General features: G+C 55.9%; 5 protein-coding genes across 5 annotated transcripts; 2 read left to right on the top strand and 3 right to left on the bottom strand.

Moving 5' to 3' along the window:
• Nucleotides 1–33: 33 nt before the first annotated feature.
• On the top strand, nt 34–795 carry IE81DRAFT_281644 (hypothetical protein; the record flags this gene model as incomplete). The annotated part of the gene is made up of 2 exons (XM_025511515.1): nt 34–156; nt 655–795. Coding segments are annotated over 2 exons (264 nt in total), but the record flags the coding sequence as incomplete, so codon positions are not given.
• A 309-nt stretch (nt 796–1,104) lies between these two features.
• On the bottom strand, nt 1,105–3,113 carry IE81DRAFT_327208 (Maf/Ham1). The gene is made up of 7 exons (XM_025515045.1): nt 2,828–3,113; nt 2,512–2,678; nt 2,299–2,325; nt 2,166–2,205; nt 1,978–2,072; nt 1,638–1,891; nt 1,105–1,527 (listed from the first exon to the last, which is right to left on the bottom strand). The coding sequence occupies exons 1-7, from the start codon at nt 2,922–2,924 to the stop codon at nt 1,479–1,481; spliced, it is 729 nt and encodes a 242-aa protein (XP_025365885.1). The 5' UTR covers nt 2,925–3,113; the 3' UTR covers nt 1,105–1,478.
• A 184-nt stretch (nt 3,114–3,297) lies between these two features.
• Nucleotides 3,298–5,216, bottom strand: IE81DRAFT_327207 (hypothetical protein). Its single transcript, XM_025515044.1, has 2 exons — nt 4,505–5,216; nt 3,298–4,415 (listed from the first exon to the last, which is right to left on the bottom strand). The coding sequence occupies exons 1-2, from the start codon at nt 4,933–4,935 to the stop codon at nt 3,710–3,712; spliced, it is 1,137 nt and encodes a 378-aa protein (XP_025365884.1). The 5' UTR covers nt 4,936–5,216; the 3' UTR covers nt 3,298–3,709.
• Nucleotides 5,217–5,424: 208 nt separating this feature from the next.
• IE81DRAFT_327206 (methionine aminopeptidase) lies at nt 5,425–7,822 on the top strand. Its single transcript, XM_025515043.1, has 6 exons — nt 5,425–5,983; nt 6,149–6,217; nt 6,304–6,455; nt 6,539–6,612; nt 6,682–6,899; nt 7,041–7,822. The coding sequence occupies exons 1-6, from the start codon at nt 5,753–5,755 to the stop codon at nt 7,365–7,367; spliced, it is 1,071 nt and encodes a 356-aa protein (XP_025365883.1). The 5' UTR covers nt 5,425–5,752; the 3' UTR covers nt 7,368–7,822.
• Nucleotides 7,823–8,238: 416 nt separating this feature from the next.
• On the bottom strand, nt 8,239–8,677 carry IE81DRAFT_327205 (hypothetical protein). The gene is made up of 2 exons (XM_025515042.1): nt 8,616–8,677; nt 8,239–8,527 (listed from the first exon to the last, which is right to left on the bottom strand). Exons 1-2 carry the CDS (start codon nt 8,623–8,625, stop codon nt 8,247–8,249), a joined length of 291 nt encoding a protein of 96 aa, XP_025365882.1. The 5' UTR covers nt 8,626–8,677; the 3' UTR covers nt 8,239–8,246.
• Between the last annotated feature and the right edge of the window lie 404 nt (nt 8,678–9,081).

The raw sequence follows: 9,081 nt of genomic DNA, 5'->3' as shown, positions 1-9,081 counted from the left end.
CCCTAACCCTCTTCCCTCCATCAACCTCGATCAGGTCCTTCTCGATGCTACGCCAACTGGCAAGAGTTCATGTCTTGCTACGCTTCGGCCGATACGCCTACGCAGTGCATTCGCCCCAGGGACGATTATCTGGAGTGCTTGCACCATACCAAGGAGGTGAGTTTCTTTGCGCGATCGTCGCTTGCATGGCGGCGCTGGGGAACGCAGGCGGGAGGGGGGAGGCGAGGCACTCGCACAGCAGAGCAGCGAGAAAATGGGTGGTGAGGTGGAGCAGCAATAGCGGCCATTCTGGCTCAAGATTGCGTCTAGCACGGGCAGTGGAGAGACTGCCTAAAGTTGCACTCGGGTAGGCCTCGGTCCATGCTTCATTCGATGAGCGGGCAGGTTTATGCACCGAAGGGGACGACGCCGTGCCTGCTGCAAGGCTCTCAGGAAGAGCCAAAGCCGGACGCTGTGGACTCCACTTTAGACGAGAGCGGACGCGCGCAACGACGCAGATGCGCACCAGCCCCTCGTCTTTCTACGTCCGCCTCTAGCAATCCTATCGACCCAATGACGTGACGCCCACGACTCTTTTCCCACAAACTGCCCCAACCCCATCGTTGCTGAACACGCTGCTTCTCTCCCTTGCCTTCTCACGCGACCCCTCATCAGATGGCACGAGCCAAGACGATCCGAGAACACTGGATCCAGCGTCAAGCTCACGACGCCAAGAAAGCGCGAGAAGCTGGAGAAGTTCGAGCTACGGGCAGCATCATGAGTTTGGGACTTGTGGAGCAGGGCGCAAAGGGGGAACAAGAGCAGCAGCAGCAGCAGCAGCAGCAGCAGCAAAAAGAGTCCAAGTGACGGTCGGGCGCCAGCGACGTGGATGCCGACACTTGTTATTGACGATTTGCACGTTCGAGTAGGGACGCAAGGCGTGCGCAAAGAAATGCCAACGATAGAAACACTCCCCAATGAAGCCTCGTGCGCGATGATCCTCGTCCGAATTCCGCTTACCCTCCGGCACTGCCCCAGGCCTCAACGAGAGATGCTCTGCGCACGGTTCGCGCTCCAAATTCAGCTCCTTTTCGATCCGATGGCAAGACTACCGATCAATGAAATCGTGAATACAGCTCGCTCGCTCGTCTGCATGTATGAATCAGCGCGTCCCTCGACTACTGAAGTGACCTGACCATCATCCGAGATCATTTGCTCGATGGGCAGGATGCATGAGGCGTGTGTGTGTGTGTGTGTGTATGCGCGGATCGGTGAGAGCTAGGGTCGACGTCACACATCGACCTCTGCGTTGGAGCGCTCGAGCCTCGACAAGAAGTATCGCAGTGGAAAGGGGATGAGGGGAGGTTGGCGCCCCCAGCGTCGCTCGGCTGCAACATCGAGGCTGGGCGCAATACGACATTCGCTTCTCCAGATCGTCTCTTTCACCTCTGACCCAAAAGCCGGCACGGGCGCAGATCGTGGGGGGAAGGTTTTGAATCTCAGACGAATTCCAATTCTTCCGTCTCGATGAGCTCGTGCAAGAAAGCGCTGCGCGTCGGGATGTCGAATTTCGACCACAAAGCATGAGCCAACCTTTCGTCTTGCTTTCGAACGCTAGATCCCTCTCACCCCCACCGGCAGACCTCACTCTCACTCACCAAAAGCTAAAGAGCGGAAAACCGACGACGTTGTTGTAATCGCCCTCGATGGCTCTGACCAGCAGCGCACCTTTCCCCTGCACCGCAAAGCCGCCTGCCCGATCCGCTCCTTCCCCATCCTCCACGTACGCTTTCAAAAGTTCGGCAGGGTTGGCGGCAAAGAAGACCTTTGTGCGTTCGGAGATGGAACGAACTTTGAAACCGGGCGCTTGGATGATCGGGTGGATCAGCGTCACGCCCGTGATCACTTCGCACTGCGGAAAAACAGTATACGAATGTCAGCGGACGAATGAGCCGCTGTGCCTCTCACCGCTCCTTCACCTTCGTCAGCGTCACTCACTTCTCCATCATTCAGATCGGCCAGCATGCGAATATGATCCAGCCGATCCTTTGGCTTTTCCAGAATCTCTTCGCCTTTCACCACCACCGTATCGGCTGCGACGTGGGCGCCCACGTCAAAAGGCACGTTGCGTGAGCAGCAATCCAGAGAGCCACAGCCGCGAGCTCCGAAAACGAGGCTGATCTCACCGGCAACGATAAGATCTGGAGGATCCGCCGGGTTCTCTTTCTGACATGCCAAAGTGGAGGGACAGGACAGGTGGATGTTGAGCTGAGCTTCGTCATGAAGTGCAGCAACCTTGGCAAGGCTTGTGCAGCTCACCAACAGCCTTTCGTACACTTCGATTGCCTGCGGATTATGGCGAGAGACGGAACGGGAGGCGAGAGCATGCAACGAGGTCAGCCCAGGTGCATTTGCCGCGACTCCCCACGATCACGCAGCAAGCTACGCGTGCGCTCTGCTCAGATGGTATGCATACATGCGCCAACGAAGAGAGCACAAAGAAAGAAGAGGAAAGAAGGCAACAACACTCACCTTTCTAGCACTCGTCTCGGCCGGATATTCCAAAATGCTAGCTCCAACAAAGTCACCCTTGTCCAAATTCTCATCAAATGTGCTAGGCACCACTTCCGGTCTGATACCGACAGTGTTGAGAATGTCCAGTCTGCGAGGGGAAGAAGAGGCGAGGATGATGCGCTTGCCTGTTTATGTGGGAGTGCAGAGTTGTGGGGTCGCAAAGACCGGAACATGGTGAGCCATGGCTGGGAGGGGGGGGGCGCAGGAGAAGTAAAGAAGGCGCGCAAAGGAGGATTATGGCAGAGCGCCGGGAAGAGTCTGGATGGATGCTCACCGGCTAGACGGTTGAATGCGGGCGCATTCAGCGCATTGGGCGCGATGGCCTCTTGCCGATCCCCTCCCGCAACTGGCGCGCTCTCTGATCCTCCCATATCGTCCTTGGCTTATCGTCTCGTCCTCGTGCTCTAACAGCCCCCTTGGTATCGCAACTGATTCTTGTAAAGGTGCATGGAGAGTTAGAGTCAAAGAATCAAGAATGCTGAAGCAAGCGAGCTGTCATGCACGGTTAGCGGTGAGGAGGGAATGGCAACGTCGTGGTCACCTTTGGCTGTATAGCAGCGCCATGGCTTAATTGCTGGACCTACGCTTGGCCAACGCTCACCCAGATTTCCATATAGGTAGGTGGCTTGTGCACCCCCAAACGCGCGCATCATGAACGGCACGTGACCGACCCGCGTCCCCTCAAGCCTCGACTCGAAATTCAAAATATTCTTGGGCCCCCTCCCTGGCCAAAGTCATCATTTAGGCCAAAGTCATCGATTCGATACGCATCGCCCCGCCCGTCTCTTTTTGTCGAAGGACATACAGGAGGGGACGAGACTTGAAGACCAACAGTAAAAGGATACAATTTGCCTCCCACCACACACTACCGACCATTTACGATTCGATTGAATGAGGCGAGAAGAAAAATGGATGGGACATGTTGAATGCCTTCTCGTGTCGATCATCGATCGGGAATTGGACAGTGCGCTTCGCACTATGCAATGAGTCGCGACATTGTGCCTCGCACACAAAGCCCCACTCTACGCAGACAAGCCTCACAAATCCAAACAATCCAGTTGACGTGCCTTGTGGTGATGAATAAAGGTTGGAAATGCCGCCAGGTCCCAGGCATACATGAGCCAACCGACTGTCACTCTAAACTGGTGCCCACTTTCTAATCTTCTTTTCCTCCTCTTGGTGATGCGCGCAAAGGTGTTTGAACAGCGTGAGAGAATGCAGCTTCCTCGCTGATTCCCTGCGCCGCCTCGTCCGCCGTTCGAACCGATTGCTCTCCCATCGCCCTCTTCGTCTCCAGCACGCTCGACAATTGAGGCTCGATCTGTTGCGCTGCTTCCCTCATCGCAGGCGTGCTGATCGCATCGTCGGACCCCTGCCCATCCAGATCTTCCTGAGCAGACTGGACAGACGAAGGGGAGAGTGTCGTCTCTTTGATGCGTCTGGCTTCGTCCCGCGCAGCTCTGCTAGCTTGTAGATAGGCTGTGCCGCCCGTCCAAGTGTCCAATCTGGCATTTCCTCTGCGTTCCGTCGTCTGTCCCCCTGCCGCGCTGGCACCAGCACCCGTCGTCGTTCCAGGTGCAGCAGGAATAATGTCAGGATTGAGGAATCCCGCCCCGCTTTTGATCTCTCGACCTTCTCGCAGCGTGAAGCGCAAAATTTCTCGAGCTCCGCCAGCCTGATACTCGGACTTGCCGTACTTGATGGGGAAAGTGGCGCCGTACGCTAGCGCTTCTGCTACTGCTGATCTGCGCGAATGTTCCGCTCGAGCTCGAAGTGAGTAGAAAGAGGAGAGCGTGTGGTGATACGCTGCGCTGAGCGAAATGCCTTCTCTCTTGTGCTGCAATAGGACGCAGGAGATGACGCTGCGTAGGGGCCGAGCGAAGAGCAAGAAAACAGCGCGCGTACATGAGCGACAATGCTTCAAAAAAGCCAGATGAGCGCATGCACTTACTCTTCAGCAGTCGGATAATTACCCCACAGAGAAAGATCGACAGGTTGACCTGGCACCGTCGGGTCCCTCGCAGCTCGACTTTCCCTTCCCTCGACGAGCATACGAGGGTGTTTCAACTCCCACGGATGATCCTTGAAGAATGTTTTCCTAACCTTGTCTCCCAAGTACACAATCTTTTGCGGGCTCAACGAGGGATACTTCTTCTTCGACTTGGATAGCGCGCGTGATACGGATTGGGTCGTGGCAGAAGTGTCCGCTCTTTGTTCCGGTGAGAGCTCGTCGGTTGGTCGAGCGGAAGGCGCGCGTGGACCGAGGAGAAGAGGCGGGATCTCAGCGAGCACGGGAAGAATGCGAGGCACGCTTTTGAGCATGTTGCCCTGCTGAAGTCGCGAGAGCGTACTGGGCACCGCTGTTGCTAGTCGTCGGGGCATGGTGGGTAACGGTGGAGGGGGTGAAGGGGGTGAGGTAGAGGTCGAGCGCAACACTGGTCTGCCGGGGATGCTGGCGTCGAGAGGCGGCGTGTCTGCGCTTGGGTTGTACGAGACCGTACTGAAGGTATAGCCGAGTGGACGTAAGATGTCTGCTGAGCCATGCAGGTCGGTGTCGTCGACTCAAGGGATTGCAGCGGAGTCGTGGGTCGTAATTCTGAGTTGTGGGTGCGACAAATTTGGACGATTATCCTCACCAGCGGTGACGTTGACATTGACTGTTGTGACTGGTGTGTGACGTGACTGAAATCTCGAACATGACTTGATGGCTTTCTTCGTGCCTGCCGGTCGGTTCTGCGGACACGTGAGCTCTGGGGCGCGCTTATCAACCACTTGCGTCACGTGACGCGGGATTTTTGCGGTGTCTGGGTGCAACCGTATTTCACAAAGTCTGCCCTGCCGTCAATCAGCTTATCTCGACTCACACTCACGATTCGTGACTACACTCGTCCGCGACCAAACACATCAAGGATCCCAATCATAGCTGGCCTGCTTTCCACCATTGCACGCGCTTCCGACCTCTCACTCTCTGCGCACCCAATTACACAACTCGTTTTCGAGCAGTCGCCACCTCACGTTCGCATCCATCCAACGTGCTGCTCGTCTTTGGATGAGCTTAGCACATCGTGGTATCAACCGCATTCGTCTTTTAGAGTCGGGACCGCTAGCACCGCACTGCGCTCGTGCTCATTATCTGGCACCTTCACTACATTGCATTCGTCCGTGCATGGCTCATTGGCCCTCGTCCAAGTCTTTCAGCATGTCCACAACAGTCACTACTGCACCCGCAGCCGCAGAGGGCGCTGCTGATGTTGCCAGCGGAGCAAGCGCGAGCACGAGTACCAGCACCAGCGCGAACATTTACGATCCCTTTCTAAGCTCTCGAGGCTTCTCCTACGAGCCCAGCTCGTCCGTGCGCGCGCACTACCCGCTCTCCACCAAAAGCATCGTTCCAGATCATATAGAGAAGCCCAATTACGCCAAGGAAAATGTGAGAGAATCGTTTTGGGGATTTTGGTGGCAGGTGAGGGGTGGAGGTGGAAGGCAGCTCGAGATAGCGAGAATGGCAGTCAAAGGCGATGGAATGTATGCGGTCCCCTGACCGACGGTCTGTTCCTTCTTGCTCTGCCCCCACATCGCATGCCCCCCATCGCAGTTTATGCAATCCAGAAACATCGTCGTCACTTCCAAGGATACGCAACAAGGCGTGCGTCAAGCAGCCACGGTGAGTTTCAAAAGTCCTAGTGTCATGCTGCTCTGATGGTGCTCTATCCCGCTTACGGATATGCGCACCTCTCCACCTCCCACTAGCTCGCTCGACAGGTATTGGAAATGGCGGCGGCGGCTATTCGGCCGGGGATCACGACGGACGAGATAGACAAGATCGTTTTTGAAGAAGCCATCAAGCGTGATTGCTATCCCTCCCCATTGGGCTATCACGGATTTCCCAAGAGTGTGTGCACGTGAGTGTCTCGCGATGAGAAGAATGAGCTGTGGCGAGCACACAAGTACGCGCACCCTAATTTGCGACCGGTGCCCTCTGCAGAAGCGTCAATGAGATTGTTTGTCATGGGATCCCGGACCAGAGACCTCTTCAAGATGGGGACCTGATCAATCTCGGTGAGTTGAGCGCACCTTCTGCGATGGCATTGCAGCAAGTCCTCACGCCCACCGCTCGACTGCCCGCAGATGTGACGCTCTTCCACAAGGGTTATCACGGGGATTTGAACGCGACGTACATGGTGGGCCCCACAGGAGCTGCGGACGAATCTTCTCTGCACCTCATCAAGGCGGCCAGAGAGTGTTTGGACGCTGCCATTGCGATATGCGGGCCTGGCGTGCCTTTTGCAGAGATAGGGCAAGTGATCGAACCGATGGCCAAGGAGAAGGGGTGCAGTGTGGTCAAGGTGAGCATGATCACTAGCTCAAGCAGGAGCAAGAGCAGGTTACAATGCTTCTCCTCGATCTTCCGCGCGCGCGCGGGCGGGCGGACGGGCGCTCGCTCACATCATCTTTCTTCGCCTCTGATCGCCGCTCGCTCTATTCAGGCATACACGGGGCACGGTATCGGAAAAGTGTTTCACGGCGCACCGGTAGTCTATCATCACATTACCAACAAGTCGTACGGCATCATGCAGCCAGGTCACATCTTTACCATCGAACCGATGCTGAATGCAGGTCTGAACAACCACAAAACCAAAGATTGGCCCGACGATTGGACCGTCACGACCAAGGATGGGAGCAGGAGCGCAGCGGCGGAAGAGACGCTGCTCATCACCGATCAGGGCGTCGAGGTGCTCACGGCGCAAGGGGGACCTAGGAGTCTGGATACGAGGGAGAATAGACGAGCATGGAATGAGAGGAAAAGAGCGTGAGGAGCCGTGCGGCTGGCTGTGCGTCTGTGCACGCGTCCCATCATTGGCAATACCATTCCATCCCATCTGGACGAGGATGCGATGCGAGATGGTGGCGAATCTGCTGGCTGCGCAAAACGCACGGCAGCCGTGCTTGGCGGAAGGAGAACGCTGCAAGACCGAACTGATGCTCCCTGTTGATGCGTCGATGTCGCCCCAATGCCGCCGCTGATGGTGGTTGCAAGCAAGTGTCAACTCAGCTGTGCGAGACTGGAGGAGGAATGTAGGCGCAGCGAAGTACGAGGTGGATGAGATGAGCTTGGGGTGGAATGTGGCCCACATGCGCGAATCGACCTTCGTACTGATCGCTGCTCGTGATGTTGGGGGGCCGCACCGATGCCTTGGAACCGGACGTGCGTGGGATCGCAACGAACGCCAGAGTTGAGCGATGATTGCTGAATGTGATGATGTGCCCAAAGATTGTGCGCGAGCAGCTGAATAGGAGTTCAGCGATGATGTTTATATGAATTGGTGTATGTGCTGGGAGTGGCGATGACGGCGACTTGTGGACCGTGGTCACATATTATTGAGTACGTCCACGACAAGCGACGGTGTCAACTTGGTGGGTTACCTAAACGACGGGCGTGCAAACGAAGTCCGACTGATGACATTGTCAAGACATTTCAAAGGAGCGAATTGACAAACGGGCGAGGTGTCAAATGTTGCAATGGCGCGAAGCTACAGGCAGGCGACACACCGCGCAAAATGACAGATACACGATTGATTTAACTACTGAAGAACAATACTCAAAGACATGATGATGTCCTGGTCATGCGCTCAAAGGTGCGATGCTGATGAAGGAACGTCCGTATCCAAGTTGATCCATTCGCGATCAAGAGTTTACTGCTTGAGCTTTTGCTCGTGGAGCTCAGCCTTGCCCTCGTGCTTGTTCTGGTCGATCTTGTCACTGACGTAGTCCTTGGCAGCCTCTGCGCGGTTGCCGAGAGAAGCGTTGGAGTCCTTTGCGACACCTGTGACAAGTGGCAGAGGGAAATGGTTAGCATGCGTGTGCGCAGAGCGGCGAGTAAAGTGAGGGAAATGCTCACCCTTGTTAGCCTCGGCGGAAGCCTCGTGGCCCTTGCCCTGGATGGTCTCAGAGACGTTGTTGACGGCGTCCTTAACTGAAAGGGTGAGGAGAAGGTGAGCAAAAGAGTAAGCATATACACGAATGGCGGCAGAGACTCTTGGCCACCAGGGTATGATGCTCACCAGTCTGCATTTTGGCAAAGGTTTGGAGGTTGGTTTGGTTGATGTTGTCTGATGATGCGTTGCACGAAGATGTGTGATGATGGGTGCGAGGAGTGATGGGACGATGCAAAGACGTCTACTTATACCTTTCGAGGTCTAACCCGATCAGCTTTGGACTCAGACTTGCCGAGCCGCTTCTCGAAGCTCCCACACGGCCCATTTGGCCACACACACAGATTCGATCAGCCGGTCCGCTGTGGTTTGGCTCATGCCACGTCAACGAGCAGCCAGCCAACAGCTAGGGAACCAGAACAGGCAATGCACGCCTTGCGACTCAGACTTCGTCAGACTTTTGACAGACGAAAGCTGTGCTCGCGGTCCAACTGCTGTGACTGGAACTCAAGCGTCACACTCAAGACTGACCTCATTTGCGATGCTGCTCGATCACTTTGAGCTTGGCTAGCTTTGCGTGCGTTGCGTGTGGGTA

Source organism: Ceraceosorus guamensis (assembly GCF_003144195.1).
Source record: "Ceraceosorus guamensis strain MCA 4658 unplaced genomic scaffold IE81scaffold_200, whole genome shotgun sequence".
Lineage (NCBI taxonomy): Eukaryota > Fungi > Basidiomycota > Exobasidiomycetes > Ceraceosorales > Ceraceosoraceae > Ceraceosorus > Ceraceosorus guamensis.
The sequence above is the reverse complement of the archived record's forward strand: the minus strand, read 5'-3'. Positions and strand labels throughout refer to the sequence as shown.

Excerpts from the sequence above, each read along its gene's own strand:
- IE81DRAFT_327207 (XM_025515044.1), bottom strand. The coding sequence starts at position 4,935 with ATGCCCCGACGACTAGCAACAGCGGTGCCCAGTACGCTCTCGCGACTT. Across the intron at positions 4,416-4,504 it reads AATTATCCGACTGCTGAAGA|CGTCATCTCCTGCGTCCTAT; the intron begins GTAAGTGCATGC and ends GCCCCTACGCAG.
- IE81DRAFT_327208 (XM_025515045.1), bottom strand. The coding sequence starts at position 2,924 with ATGGGAGGATCAGAGAGCGCGCCAGTTGCGGGAGGGGATCGGCAAGAG. Across the intron at positions 2,206-2,298 it reads AAGTGTACGAAAGGCTGTTG|AAAGAGAACCCGGCGGATCC; the intron begins GTGAGCTGCACA and ends TTGGCATGTCAG. Across the intron at positions 1,528-1,637 it reads TTTCCGCTCTTTAGCTTTTG|CGCTTTCTTGCACGAGCTCA; the intron begins GTGAGTGAGAGT and ends CCCGACGCGCAG.
- IE81DRAFT_327206 (XM_025515043.1), top strand. The coding sequence starts at position 5,753 with ATGTCCACAACAGTCACTACTGCACCCGCAGCCGCAGAGGGCGCTGCT. Across the intron at positions 6,456-6,538 it reads TTTCCCAAGAGTGTGTGCAC|AAGCGTCAATGAGATTGTTT; the intron begins GTGAGTGTCTCG and ends TGCCCTCTGCAG. Across the intron at positions 6,613-6,681 it reads TGGGGACCTGATCAATCTCG|ATGTGACGCTCTTCCACAAG; the intron begins GTGAGTTGAGCG and ends GACTGCCCGCAG.